Below are 16,360 nucleotides of genomic sequence, written 5' to 3' on the forward strand. Positions count from 1 at the left end.
CTTTGTAAGACAGGTGAATAATTAAAAGCTATGTATTCTTACACTGATGTTGTATGTATGTCCGCCTTTTAGTCCTTCTAACATCGCAATGACAGATGTGTCCGTTTTCTGGATAATACTGAGGTTGCGAATCTGGACAGCAGTGGGATCATCTTCTTGGTAAACCAAAGCTTGATACACTTGGATATTTCCATTAGGTTGAGAAGGGGGAAGAAATGTTAACTGAAATTTTGTAACTTCATCGGGTATCTTCTGAAATGTCATGTTGTTCGGTGGGTCCTTAGGCACTGAAATGAAATAATTAGCAATTACAATTTTTAAAAAATTTGTGTTCATTTTGATGTCCATATAAAACTGATTTGCTTCAAGTTTCTGTTTATAAAGAGTATTACACAGATCATTTAAGCCATTTAATTTTGAAAACAAGCAAAATGGCTCATGCATTATAGAATCATTGACATCTATAAATCACAGAAACCATAACAGTGATCCAATTTATTTGCTTATTTATTTAGCCTTTTATAATATATGTATTTTTATACAGAATGCATTTCTATGATACTCTGAACTTAAAAATAATGTAGACTCACAGGAAGTTGCAAAAATCATACATACAGTCCCCTGTAACCTTCCCCCAGCTTTCCACAGTGGTGATATCTTATGTAACTATTGTTTAGTATCAAACCTGGAAACAGACACTGGTACAATAATGTTGACTATAGACGTTATTCAGTTTTCACCATTTTTCATGCTTTCCTGTATCTGCATGTAGTTCTATGCAATTTAATCCCACGTGTAGATTCCTGTAACCATCACCAGAAATGAGATACAAAACTATTCCATCACCATAAAGAAATGTCCCCTTAGACTTACACTCCATGCCTCCTCACAACACTCATCAATCTCCATTTCCATAGTTTTGTCATTTGCAAAAGACAATAGCACAGTGACCTGGAGGTCCATCAGGGTTGTTGTATATCAATAGTTCATTCTATTTTTATTGCCGAGTAGTGTTCCATTTTATAGATGTACGAGTTTAATTTATAAAAACATTTGGGTTGTTTCCAGTTATTTTGTTGTTGTCATTACTAATAAATCTTCTATTAACATTCATATACAGATATTTGCATGGACATTAAGTTTTCAATTCTCTATGATAATTGCCCAAGAGTGTATTTGGTGGATCATGTGGTAAGTGCATTTAAAAAAAATTTTTTTTTTAACATCTTTACTGGAGTATAATTGCTTTACAATGGTGTGTTAGTTTCTGCTTTATAACAAAGTAAATCAACTATACATATACATATATCCCCATATATCCTCCCTCTTATGTCTCCCTCCCACCCTCCCTATACCGCCCCTCTAGGTGGTCACAAAGCTCCCAGTTGATCTCCCTGTGCTATGCGGCTGCTTCCCACTAGCTATCTATTTTACATTTGGTAGTATATAAAAGATCACCAAACTATTTTTCCATTGTAGCTATACCCTTTTACATTGCCACTAGCAATGTATGAGAGATCTAGTATTTCTGCATCTTTTCCAACATTTGGTATTATCACTATTTTAAAAATTATTATTTCATCTGTTCTAGTAGATGTATAGTGATATATCACTGTGGTTTCAACTTGCATTTCCCCAATAGCTAATGGTGTTGAAAACCTATCTTATCATGAGTTTATTTGCCAGTCATATTTCCTCTCTGGTAAAATGTCTGTTCACGTTGTCAATTTTCTAATTGGATTCTTTTTAAGTGTTGAATTTTAAGATTTCTTTATGTTCTAGATATTCCAGTTTATTTTTGATAAATAAAAGTTATCCTAACATATAACTAGCTAAATATCAATAATTTTAAAATGATACACATGAGGATAAAATTATTTATGAATAATTTTATGAAAGACTAGTTTTTGTTGTACTACATAATCAGTGTTCTTTAAATAAATGACTCATTGAATGAACATATCTTATTTTGATCACATTGAAATGGATATTCCATTCTAAATTCTAAAATTCTAAGTAAAGAATTTCCATGAAAAGGCTGTTGATATTTGGCTGTCAATGATTCAGATATTCAGATATTGTTGCAAACATCCCTAGAGATTAGTGCCCTATGGCAAGCAAAAAATAAGTAAATAACAGTGAGAAAAAAAAAGAGAGAGAAAAGCAAATAAACATGTCATTGTGCCAAATATCACAGGATGAAAAAATGCATAGCTGAAATAAAGGTTAAATTGGTTCAACACACATTTTCACAACATTTGCTGTTATACATTATTGATACATAAGAAACATATATATTTTTTCTTTTTATAAGAATTGTTTCTCTAAAATTAGGATCAGCTTTAAAAAGTTGAATACATGAAAGAATTATCTGAATGCTAGAAAGAACCTTTTATCTGCCAAGTATCTTTCGTTTGACATCTCAAATTCTACTCTTAGAGGTTTAGTAGAAATTTATCAAACTATGATATCCTTGGAAGAGTTAGCACATTAGGATTTGCAATCAGTGCTTTGTGGTGTGAATGTGAATAAGTTTGGCAGCAACTTTCCTCACAGATAGGCAGGATGGGGGAGAAGTGCAAAAAGCATAATAAGAAAATAAGTACCTGGAATATACATGGCCACAAAATGGAAACAAGCAGAATTTTAGGGTGCTAAGGATAGGATGTACTTTTCAATTTAGAACCATAAGTTTATAGACAACAGAGTATGTAGCATAATGAAAAGACTAGCTAAAAAATATTTTACCTCCTATACTTACCTTACAGATAGCAACAAATAAACTATAGCAACACATCCCTTCATGTGCTCTTTCCAAAGATATATCTGGTGGCAAAGAACATCAGGAGTCTGAAGGAGGATGGGGCAAGCGAGTTCTGGGAAGTTGACTTTCCACATTAAATTCTTACTGGTTACAATCTTATTATTCATTCAGACCCTGTTCATAGGAACTGGAGGAAATCTGTACAGATTCTGACATTTATCAAATAGATTATGTAATAAAACATGTCACTTAACTAAGTGAAGAAAACAGATACGGTGAAACATAACCTGGGTTCTACTTTTGAATTCTAGATTATTTAATAATGGAGTATTATTACTTTAATGTGCATTTAAACCATGGGAGAGAAATAATTAAAATGGAATTTAAGGTGAAGCTTTATTGGCTATAGACAGTTGGACAAAATCATCTCTTAGGCAAGGTAACTCAACTTCTGAAATAGTGTTTAAATAAATACAAAAAAGTACAATTGATTACCTTACTATGAACTAATTTTTGTATTTACAAGTATTGATTATTCTACATAATTCCACTTTGCTTCAAAAATGTAAATACAAAGCTTTACTCTTGTCAGTCACAGTGAGTCACTGAAGTTTAAACTTATATGCTTAAAAAATTTCTTTTAACACATATGCTTTGTAGGGTCAGGTGTGAGAAACTGTAAGAAAGACACCTAACTCAGTCAATTTTTAGCATGAAAAATAAACCTTACCTGATTCTAAAGTAGTAACAATCACTTCAGCACTCGACTTTCCTTCCACATATGCAGCACTAATATTTCCAGTGAATGCAGTGATCACCACGGAATACCTTGTGAATATTTTCAAATCTTTAATTTCTATGGTTTTATTTTCTCCATTTGACTTGATTAAGGAAATATTAAATTCATCACTATCTACCTACAGGAAAAAATAGCTAACAATTAAAGGAAGCAGCACTTGAGATACAAATCAATAAAACATAAAAATAGAAAGCTATGAGTGGTATATTTTTCTAGCCAAGATTTAAAAATTCTTTTATTTACAGTCAGACAGACCTGGGAAATCCGAAGTGCTACTTTAACAGTTTACTAATTACAATTATTTCAACAATTGAAAGTAAAAGAAAAAAATCAATCACAATTAATCAGAACAAGCAGAAATCATCTTCGCAGTCAATGAAATTTATACTCCTTTTTTTTTTTAACATCTTTATTGGAGTATAGTTGCTTTACAATGGTGTGTTAGTTTCTGCTTTATAACAAAGTGAATCAGCTATATATACACATATATCACCATATCTCCTCCCTCTTGCATCTCCCTCCCACCCTCCCAATCCCACGCCTCTAGGTGGTCACAAAGCATTGAACTGATCTCCCTGTGCTATGCGGCTGCATCCTACTAGCTATCTGTTTTAGATTTGGTAGTGTATATAAGTCCATGCCACTCTCTCACTCCGTCCCAGCTTACCCTTCCCCCTCCCCGTGTCCTCAAGTCCATTCTCTAGTAGGTCTGCGTCTTTATTCCTGTCCTGCCCCTATGTTCCTCAGAACCTTTTATTTTTTATTAGATTCCATATATATGTGTTAGCATACAGTATTTGTTTTTCTCTTTCTGACTTACTTCACTCTGTATGACAGACTCTAGGTACATCCACCTCACTACAAATAACTCAATTTTGTTTCTTTTTATGGTTGAGTAATATTCCGTTGTATATATGTGCCACATCTTATTTATCCATTCATCTGTCGATGGACACTTAGGTTGCTTCCATGTCCTGGCTATTGTAAATAGTGCTGCAATGAACATTGGGGTACACGACTCTTTTTGAATTGTGGTTTTCTCAGGGTATATGCCCAGTAGTGGGATTGCTGGGTCATATGGTAGTTCTTTTTTTAGTCTTTTAAGGAACCTCCATACTGTTCTCCATAGTGGCTGTAACAATTTACAGTTCCACCAACGGTGCAAGAGGGTTCCCTTTTCTCCACACTCTCTCTAGCATTTATTGTTTGTAGATTTTTTGATGATGGCCATTCTGACTGGTGTGAGGTGATACCTCATGGTTGTTCTGATTTGCATTTCTCTAATGATTAGTGATGTTGAGCATTCTTTCATGTGTTTGTTGGCAATCTGTATATCTTCTTTGGAGAAATGTCTATTTAGGTCTTCTGCCCATTTTTGGATTGGGTTGTTTTTTTGATATTGAGCTGCATGAGCTGCTTGTAAATTTTGGAGATTAATCCTTTGTCAGTTGCTTCATTTGCAAATATTTTCTCCCATTCTGAGGGTTGTCTTTTGGTCTTGTTTATGGTTTCCTTTGCTGTGCAAAATCCTTTAAGTTTCATTAGGTCCCATTTGTTTATTTTTATACTCCAATGTTTTACAGAAGAAAGAATATAGGTTGGTTCCCAGCCATCAGGGGTTCAAATCCCAACCTGGTCACTTAATAACTCCTGTAGCATTTGATAAGTCATTTATGCTGTCTTACTTTCTGTATATGTAAGATTGGGGTGATAATATCTACTTAAAATATTTTGATGATTCAGAAAAAACAGATCTGAAGTAGCCGGCACAGAAATTTGCAATTTTTTTTTTTTACCATGATCAACAAAAATGAAACATTTTGCAACATAATTCAGGATGTGTGTGTGTGTATTCTTTATGACTGAAAATTGCTTTTCAGAAATACAACTTCTGAAATGCACTTTGATATTTTCTGCTCTTTTTAATTTTATTCCAATTCATTTAAAAAATGCTGGTCATAATTGAAGTTTGAAAAACTGATCTAGCACCATGCAAGGCACTAAGTAAGGAATCAATTAACATGATGTCATAATTATTAAATGTGTACAAATGAGTATGCTTAGGTATATTAAATATAGTTGTATAATTTATTAAAACATAGTCTGTCTTTGATGGAGAGTCTGGCCTATTCACTGTAGGGATTAAACACAGCTAAAGTTTCTAGCACTAAATAGAAGGGCTTTGCCTGAGATGAACAACAGCAAGTTTGAAATTCTATTATGCCTGCTTCTCTCAAGTACTTGAAAGACTTAAAAACAAGTTGGATACACTGTCCTCACTATCAAGTTCATTTTCAACCTGACCCTCTCTCATAACTTTGAAAGATGTTTTTTTGTTTAATATGTTCTTCAAATGCTCTTTTCTAAGAACTTTTTAAACTAAAAACGATGTTGCTATGAGAAACACAGCACAAGGCTGAAAAAGATCAGATCTGCAAAAAGTCAAAACAGATCGAACCAGAGCAGTGGAGGGAGGTGTTCCACTTCTAAAATGTCAGAAAAACAAATCAATCAGTGTAGGAATCCAATTGATCGGGTGCATGCACCCACTGGTAGAAAGTGTGTATTTAGTATTTAATTAGTTGTCAACATCTAAATATCTCATACAAATCGGGCTTTTAAAATTTCCCCTATGACTAGGCTTATATTCATGCTGGGTAACAATTATCTAGAGATGAGTGACAGGTGACTCCTCTAATGGGGCAGGGGTCTCCAATTCATCACTGAAGCTTCATTGTGACTGTTCCTTGATGTTCCTTGCCGGACTACTATAGCTATTTCAACTCTGATTTTATTGAGTTGAGCTGAATTCCTCAAGATTCCATAGCAACTTGGTAGCTGAGACAGGATTTACTTCCAGGTCTTTGAAGAGTCCAGACCTCTCTACACCAAGTCATGGGGCGTGGTCTTATAAAGTAAAACGAAATTATTCCAATGCCTTCCATTAAAAAATGGATAACAAATAGCAAGTAGTAAAACATGAAATAACATGCATGTGGTCTACTATATCTTAAAAAATATACAGTAAAGTTCAAAAAGAATGCTGGGCCCTCAAATACTGCATGTGGAAAAATTCATTTTCTTTCTTCACTAAACCTACTATCATTAACTAATATTCGTCCACTTACCCAGGACTGAAACCCCAGACCTTTTTGACCCATCATCTCCCTTCAATCAGTTCCAGATTTGTTTGCTCACATTTGCTCATTGATTATGATGATGAAATGTCTGCCATATTTTTTGAAGTGTGGTTGTTTCATATACACTGTCAGTAATTAGATTCTGGTTCTATTTTCCTCTCCTTTGCCTGCCCCACCTGCACTCTTCCCCACCTGGTACACCCCCATTTAATTCTTACATCCCAGAACAGAACAAATTTCGTCTTCTCTGTGCAGTCTCCTCTATATATTATGTCCCCCATAATTAATTACTTGGTTAGTTTATATTCCAAAAAAGACTGCATACCTCATACTCTACAACTAGCTCTTTATATTCTGGTGTCATTCTCTAGAGTGTGAGCTACTTGGAAGCAGAACTTTGTTTTCCATCTTTGTCTTGGTGAAAGAAGCTACTAAGTATTTGCTAAGTTAAAAAATAAAGGGGCCGACAAACAAAGGGCCACAAAATGCATTAATTTCCAGTAGAATCATCCAGGATGATATCTGAGCCCATATATCTTTATTCAAGATTGTCAATTTTTGCTTAATTTGAGTCTTTTAAGGGAAGAGTTTTATGCCCTTGCGGTTAGTATTTGGCAGAGGCCAGGCTGCAGCATAAGTCCTAAATTCAGTGATATACGTTCTTCTTTGGCCTGCGAGCCAATGACTTTTGAAGGTAGATAGTTATATATTCATGAAATGAGCTGCAGATAAACTCTATAAGGATAATGACCACGTCAGACTTGTTCACTTCTACATACCCAGCACGTACCACAATGCTGGCATTTGAATGTATTTAAAAGTGTGTTGGGAGTTTGGGATTGACATGTACACATTGCTATTTTTAAAATAGATAACCAACAAGGAACTACTGCATAGCACAGGGAGCTCTGCTCAATATTCTGTAATAACCTAAATGGGATAAGAATTTGAAAAAGAATAGATGCATGTATATATGTATAACTGAATCACTTTGCTGTACACCTGAAACTAACACAACATTGTTAATCAACTATGCTCCAATATAAAAATTAAAAACATAAAGTGTGTTGAAAGAATGAAGGGAAGAAGGAACAAATGACAACTTAGTTCCAAGAATCCTAGGGAAACTCTGAAGTGTTAGAATCTGTTTGAATTTTTGCTATCTTTGATCCAAAGGTGTTTTGGTGAGCAGATATTTCAGTTTGGCAATTTTTATTTGCTTTTTGATGGGTTTTCCTATTTTCCATCACACCATTGTCTACTGGTTTTAGCCATGTCTTAATATTTGAGAAGTTATTTTTCATCTCTGTGCCTCAGTTCCCCTTTATGCAAAATGAAGATGATAACATTTACATCAAAATGTTATTAGATATGATAATACAATGCATATGAAGAGCTAATATGTAACTGAAATAAGCAATTACAATATTAGTTATCTTTCCATCCTTCTCTCTTTCCCTTGCTCATTTTTAATCTCAGTAAGAATGCTAAGAGAATGAGGTTATAAATCACTATTTTTACTGTTTTATTTTTCCCTCCTTTAAACACAACCAAATTCCAAGAGAGAGCTATTTTCCTTAATAAAGTGTCTTTTACTTGATAGAGCACAGCATTAACTTTTCTTTTTTTGCGGTACGCGGGCCTCTCACTGTTGTGGCCTCTCCCGTTGCGGAGCACAGGCTCCGGACCTGTAGGCTCAGCAGCCATGGCTCACAGGCCCAGCTGCTCCGCGGCATGTGGGATCCTCCTGGACCAGGGCACGACCCCGTGTCCCCTGCATCGGCAGGCGGACTCTCAACCACTGCGCCACCAGGGAAGCCCCAGCATCAACATTTTATAATTTGCTTTTAATGCTATTCCCAGAGCATTTGTCATTCGTGTTGATTATTTTTGGCTAATTATTAGCTAAAAATCTTCACAGATATGCTCTAAAAAAGGAACATAAACTGAAGACTGAATGGGAGAACAAATGTACCAATAAACCCTGAAACTTTCTTTTAATCATGACACGTCTTTTGAGAAAGAAGTATTTCCTTTAAGAAATAATATAAAGACATAAAAGAATCATAAAAGTTAAACAAGAGATGGATAGAAACAGCAAGAAGGAGAGGAGAATTCACCATGAATTACCTAATTTAACGTGTTAGACGCAACCGTAAGAGACTGCTCATCAGGTCCAGTAAAGCTCAAGCAGGCTGGCAAGGAGATCTTTCCAATTCTAACCCTAGATAACAACTCTGCATTATTCACATTGTGCAGCACCCTGTCTTAGGTGAAAGGCTTGACTCTCATGCTTGGGTCTCCTTCTGTCCGGAAGGCTACTCCAATTTGGTGTCTTCAGGGACATCTTATTTAAATGTTTGTATTCCCCAGGATACTATCCTCAGCTTAGTTCTTACAGAAGAGGCTTTACATGTTGTGTAGTTAATCTCATCTACTCATATTATTTCATCTATCATCGAAACACCAACAGTTCCCAAATCTGGGAATACAAACTTCCTCTCTGGAGCTACAGATCCACAAATAAAACTGCTAATGGGCTATCTTCATCTGGAGGATTCCCAGGCATCTTAAAGTTGGTGCATCTAGTACTGAATTCATGCCTTTCCTCTACAAATTTGTTCCTCCTCACAATTTTCCAAATCATATATCTTAAAGTCATCCTTGATTATTCTCTTCACTCACCATCCACAGATTTTTTTCACCAAATCCTGTAGTTTTAAATTATTTTTCATTCTGTTTTCCTCACTCCATTTCCTCTGTCCTTCTTTTCTTGTTCAGTTTTACTCTTTTGTGTGTGTGTGTGTGTGTGTGTGTGTGTGTGTGTGTGTGTTATGCGGGCCTCTCACTGTTGTGGCCTCTCCCGTTGCGGAGCACAGGCTCCAGACGCACAGGCTCAGCGGCCATGGCTCACGGGCCCAGCCGCTCTGCGGCATGTGGGATCTTCCCGGACCGGGGCACGAACCCGTGTCCCCTGCATTGGCAGGCGGACTCTCAACCACTGAGCCACCAGGGAAGCCCCAGTTTTACTCTTATAGTTTCCTGTCTCCTTATTTAATTTTGCACCCCCAGGACTTCTCTAAAACTATTCTCTACAATGCACCCATACTGATCCTGTAAAACAGAAATCTGTGTCCCAACACTGCTTTAATTCCACAATTGGCACCCCACTGCCCTTACCATGAAACCCACACTCCATAACATGTTATAAGCCTGCCTCCTGATCTGGCCTCATCACTCAGCCTTTTCTTCTTGAAAGTTTTGACCAAGGATTCCAGAACTACTTGCTTTTTCCTGAAGGAAGCTAACTTTTCTATTATTCTAACTTCTATTACCATTTCCTTTTCATGTTCTGCCTCAGTTATTTTCAAAATTAAGCTCTGATGCTATCTTATTTGGGAGATATTTCTCCTAATGCCTTGTCCGTTCTCCTTTTATGTTTTGAGTTCATTTTCACTGTATTTTAAACCAATATATTATTATCAACTTAACCTCGTTTATATACATCATCTATACCCTGACGATAAATACAATAATAACCATGGTGACAATACTTTATTTACATTTATTGAACACTTACTATGCGTCAGGCAATGTTTTAAGTTCTTTAGGTAAATTTTCTAACTCAGTCCTCACAAAATCTCTCTACACTGGGTAGTATTATCAATCTTTATTTTACAGATGTGGACACTGAAAGACAAACAAGTTAAGTAAGCTGCCTAACAGAGCTGAGATTAAAATTCAAAGTCTGGTTCCAAAACCTATATTCTTAACCATGCTCTATACTGTTTTTTGTAGAAGGTAAGACACGCCTTACCGATTTGACATCTATCAAATAGAATGTTGGTCCAGTAATGACAGCAGGTTCACTCCAGCTGATGTTGATGCTAAAAGGTGATGTTGCTACTACATACACATTTTCAGGAGGACCATCTGGAGCTATGAAAATAGAAAAAAATCGATTACCTTGCTACACTGAAGCTAGTATTTGCCACAATACGATAATAGAAAAGACCATAAAAAAGGATAATCATGCTGAATTAATTATACACAAATTTATAGTTCACAGCGTGCTAAAAGGCATTGGCAAATCAAATGATGTAATTACTTTCAAAATAATTACTACGCATAAAGAACTTCCATATGAGAAATTAATGGTCATAAATACATGATTTTTAAACTTGAAATAACAGTTTGAAAAGAAAGCATTACTATTGCTAAAATAAATCTTTTTGAACAAATCAATATTTTATTTTAAAATAATTAGCTTAACAATGTTGTTTTAGGAAAACCTGCAGAAACTAAACATATTTGACTACAGAAAAGTGGAACTGGTTCAAGTGAATTATATTTAAAATGTATTGTCTTACAAATGTATCAATAAATTGGGTTGGTTTATTGTTTTCACTGAGGGGGTAGCATAGGAAATAGGTTATACAACTGATCTTATTATTACAAATATAAACATTTCCTGAGTTCATTATGATTCCAAACAAATTCTTTAATTTGTCTTGCTTTTATTATTGTTGTCTTTCCTCAAGAGTGCAAAACAAGAAATAATATTTTAAGGAACTGACTGATGAAAACCTGTGTTGAAATTTCAATTTGTGAAACTACTAGGAATTAGAAGAGTTTTCAGTATGTTAAGAAGGATTTAGTCACAGTTACTTTGACATAGACATTGACCTAGAAACACTGTTTACACATCCCTGTCCTATCACGGCCCCTCGTCAATTCCAGGGATATTAAATATTGGGAGATGAGTATTTCCCAGCATTTCTGATTTTTAAATCCACATGAACAAACATTACTGAACAATATCATTCCTTAGATCCTGAGAAGGGGTAAAGAAGAAGAGAAAATATTCACTTCCTCAAATTTATAACAGCAACAAATTGTATGATCTTGGCCAGACAATAACATTTCTGGACCTCAGTTTCCTCTTCATATGCATACTTCACAGTGTTTTAAAAAGAACTGCGAACACAAAATGTGTGAAAGTAGCCCATTAGTTTAGTGTTTGGCCCTTTTTGTAAATTAATACAAAATATTATAACAAAGGGCAAAGTAAAGATAAGAACTAATTAGAAATACAAATAATCTACTATGAGACGGCAAAGACAGTGGTGAGTACAGTTGGGTGGGGAGTCAAGGTAAAGTTGCAGAGAGGAGCTGGGGATTGAATAGACTTTGAAACATGAGAAGGATTTCAATAATCAGAGGGGCAGGTTTGGGGGCACTTCTTTGCTAAGAAGGTCCTAAGCAAAGCCACAAAGATATAAACAATGGGATCCACAGGCAGAATACTATTTCTGCAGAACGGCTTTCTTACGCTCATTAATCTTATGCTTATTATTTTATAATTGAAAAATATAACTCTAGGAAGGGGTCCACACACTTCACCAGACTGTCCAAGGAATGCATGGTACAAAAAAAAAAAGAAATCGGAACCTCTAAATTTAAGGAATAGAGATATCACAGAAAGACCAGCATTAATGGAGGGACAGGGTAGGGAACAAGCCTCAAGCAGTCATTTGGGAACTAAGTTAGGGAGCACTCGATTATCTTAAAGTGTTTGAAGTTCATTCTTTAAACAATGGGATGTCACTGAAAGTTCTGAGAAGGGAAGTATTTTTCTAATGATTTAGGAAGAAATCTGATGCAGCTATGAAAAAAGATATGTGCTCTGAAGCAATGAGTCCAGATAGGCTATTTCCAAAAAGCCAGGTGAGATCTGATGAGACCCAAAAGTAGAAGAGTGACAGTAGGTAGAGATAGGAGGAGATGAATCCCAGAGCCCTTAGAAAATCTAATAAAAAGAACTGAAGGGCAGATGAGATGTGAAATAGAGGAATGCAGTAAAAGCTGACTCATGTATTAATCCTGGGAGAGTATTGCTAGAATTCACAACAACAGCACGTTCAGGAACAGACACTAGTTTTGGTAGGGATAAGACTATGGCAGGAGATGACAAATTTGGTCTGTACTCATTAAGTCTGAGATACTCACAAGGATTCAGATGCCTGCCTGGCAACTGGAAAGATGAGCCTAGAACCAGGGAGACAGGACCAAGATGGAAAAGGGTTTTAAAATTTTTCAGATAATTCTTTACAAATTGGGATAGTATAAATATGGCAAGTATATCTGGTTCAAGTGAGTCACAGGCTCTGAAGAAAGACAGAAGTTTTATTTCAACACCAGGTAGCTGTTTAAGATGCTAATAGTAGTGACAATCTTTGTACTATGAATGAGTTATTGGTACTTAGAACGTTTCCAAGAGAGATGATCAAATGTTACTATAGAGGACTCTAGGAAATGTATAAGAAAGTTTCTGTGGGAAAATGCTTTTGGGGTGACAAACATATGCTTCCTACTTGTACCTTTTCTGAACTTTGTGCAATACTCTGAACATTGACTCAGAGATCCAGTCTATATGGTCTCCAGGGGAGAGAGTGAGGAGGGGATGCTCCTGGATTCAGAGGTACGATAAGCTGAGAGGTGTTAAAAATAATGACAGAATTAGGCACATGATTTCTCTGGTGACTAAATGTAGAGAGATCATGGAATCTCAGCACTTAAACACACCCTGCATGTCCTGAGATCTTCAGTCTTATTCTAACTTTAGGGTCCTAGATTTAGGAAAACTGCCTCAAATTGTAGCATAATTCATTTAGATAACTATACACATAACAAATGAGAGCTACAGGAGGTCTCCTGCCACCAGCATAATTGTTTTTGGATGCCCTCACAGAATAATGCACTCCATATTCAAAAGTGGCAACTCTCTTTCCTTCCCAAGCTGGATATTCCTTAGAAATAAGGAGTGGATAGGCTTCAGGATTAGGTACACCATTACTGATCATCATTATATACTTTCCTCATGGAGAAATGGCTCTGAAAAATGTAAGATGTTTTGTGGGTTTCAATGGCCTGTCTCCTGCCTTTGACTCTGTAAAAGGGGATGGGCTAGAAGCTAAGTAAAGCTTTATTAAGGTGGCTATTGATTAATTATTTATCCTTTATTAATGTTTTTGCAAAACCTGCCTTCTAGCTCTGTGTGGACCATTGTGCAGAGGAAGAATTTTCTGACAGGCTGCACGTTTCAAGTGGTATGAGACAGGAAAATATTTTAGCCTACCTTTTCCTTTATTTCTACCAAAATGTTCTGTTGGCTTTTAGGTGAAATTTATGCATTTATCCAATCAATATTTATTGAGCATCTTCTATGTGCCAGGGACTGGGAAGACACCAAACTTACAGAAGTGATCAAGGTAGCTGTGGACCTATCCATACAGAGCTTCTAGTATGTACCCACTCTTCTTCACTCAGCAACTGTTTATTGAACACCTACTCAAGGCAGGGATTTTTGAGGTGCTGGGAATAGAGAAGAAAACCAAAGATACAAAGATCATGGAACCACTATTTCAGTGGAGGGAGACAAATAATATATAAGTATATTATTAAAAAATTATATAAATTAATATATAACATACAAATAAATGATATACTATGTTAGGAAGTGATATGTACCATGACAAAAAATGAAGCAGGGTAATTGGGATGGGAATGTAGATAGGAGTTACTATTTTAAAAAATATGGTGGTCAGGCTATGCCTCTCCAAACAGGTAACATTTAAACAAAGATTTGAAGGAGGTGAGGGAGCATGGGAATGTTTGAAGAAGGAGTGTCACAGGGAGGAGAATGGCCAGTGCAAAGACCCTGAGACAGGACTGTGCCTGGTGTATTCTAGGAATAACAGGGACTCCAGTGGGGCTGAAGCCAAGTAAGTCAGAATGTTAAGTCAGACAGGAAATGAGGCCAGATTGTGTAGGGCCTTTAATGCCATGGCTAAGGTCTTTTAAGAACTGCTGTCACAGACAAAAAAGATAAACGCCATAGTTTAATAAACTAATATCATGAACTAGAAGGAGCCTCTATAGATTTTGGTGCTTGGTATCTAACTCATACCAAGAAGATGGGGCAAAATTCATTATATCAAAAGAGGACAGATTATCTCCAGAATGTTATTCTTATACCTCTATAACATATATAAACTCGATGGCTGTCGGGATTACACTTTTAAACCTAACTCATTCTAGCAGGCAGGCAAGGTGGTGCATTATTGTTGCCCAGATAACATGGACAGCTTACTGAGAATTTTCTGTGATAAGAAAGCCGATGAGATTTTTCTGTGACTAGGTTGATGGTAGCTTGTTTTTACAAATATTTTCTGGAAATATTCTTCTATGTCTGTGTCTTTTCTGCTCTGTAGTCTGGATCTTTGGGGTCTCAAATGAGGACAGATCCAAAACCATTCGCCAAGGAAAACCTCGGCTAGTCTTGCAAACATGTCTGTAGACCAGCTCAGAAAGCAGTATGATGCCTTGCTTCAACTTCTCGTCTTTCATAGTAAAATGTCAACCCTGCAATCATTCCTTTAATACCAGCAATCAAAGCCCTCATCAGGGAGTGTCTGGTACCCCAAGCAGAGCTGACAGAAAAACGACATTCAAAGATCATTCATGATACATACTAACCACTTGAACTACTAAATATTTTAGGTTCTATGCACTAATCAATCATTATAAAAAGGCAAAGTATTTAGCCCCTCACTGAGCTGTGCTTTAATTCTTGAACTTTCCTAAAGTGTTTTTTTTCTTTCTTTTTTAAGAAACAATCAGATTCTCTTAATAACATTTGCATTTTCAGTATACTTGATAAAATTGCCTGTTTTGTTACACAAGTGTTCCCTGTGTTAAAACCTTTATGAAATATTTCTCTTAGAACATATTATATTAATCTATATTCTTGAAGAATTATAATATGATGGAATAAGAACTCCTAAATCTGAAATTAAAAAAAGTAAACACATACCTAACTAAACTGATATGAATATATTATATGCACATAATATATAACTGAATATATATTTCATCTGTGTAAAGCAATGAAAGATAAACATTTGATTAATTCACGGATATTTTAAGAGAAATATTTAGAACACCAAATGCTCAAAGTATACTATAAAATAGTATCTAATTATTTTAATATTGTCCAAATATTATAATGTACTTTTAAGCAAATAACATTTTCAAGTTTCTTTTATGCAATTTTCTCTTGGAATTTATCAAAATTCCAAAAATGCATAATAAAATAATTCAGTATTATTTTTTTCTTTTATTCCAGTGTGTAGTAAACTATTATTAGAGTTACATAAGGGGGAATACAAAATTACAATTATGAATGTCAACAATCAAAATAAAGGAAGCTTAAAGCAGTAAAGGTATGGGGAACTGAAAATATGCCAGTTTAAAAGCTTAGTAATATATAAGCATCTTTGGGAGACTTTGTCTCTCCATAAACTGTCACATTCTGATTTAGGATTGTTTGTGAAATGAATCTAGTCAGTAGTAGGCCAAGATATCACTATACCCTTTCTCTTATAAATCACAGCAATTTACTCAGTAGGAATGATCTATCCTTATTCTCTCATTCCCCATAATCCAATCACTTCCTCTCATAAGCACTTTTCCCCTGGTTTTCGCAATAATGCATTTTCTGTAACTAACAACCATCATTTCCTGATTATCATGCTTCTATCCTTGCACAGGAATGTAGGTCTTATGTGGGTCAGGGTCATCTTTCCCATCCATCTG

General features: G+C 35.5%; 1 protein-coding gene across 1 annotated transcript in view; it reads right to left on the reverse strand.

Moving 5' to 3' along the window:
- The window catches only part of LOC116761103 (phosphatidylinositol phosphatase PTPRQ-like), a 206,463-nt gene that overhangs the window by 63,879 nt on the left and 126,224 nt on the right, over positions 1-16,360 (reverse strand). The window contains 3 exon segments of the mRNA XM_032646871.1: positions 43-287; positions 3,495-3,681; positions 10,521-10,642. Of these exon segments, the coding sequence (XP_032502762.1) occupies positions 43-287; positions 3,495-3,681; positions 10,521-10,642 (554 nt within the window).

Source organism: Phocoena sinus, chromosome 10 (genome assembly GCF_008692025.1).
Source record: "Phocoena sinus isolate mPhoSin1 chromosome 10, mPhoSin1.pri, whole genome shotgun sequence".
Classification (NCBI taxonomy): Eukaryota; Metazoa; Chordata; class Mammalia; order Artiodactyla; family Phocoenidae; genus Phocoena; species Phocoena sinus.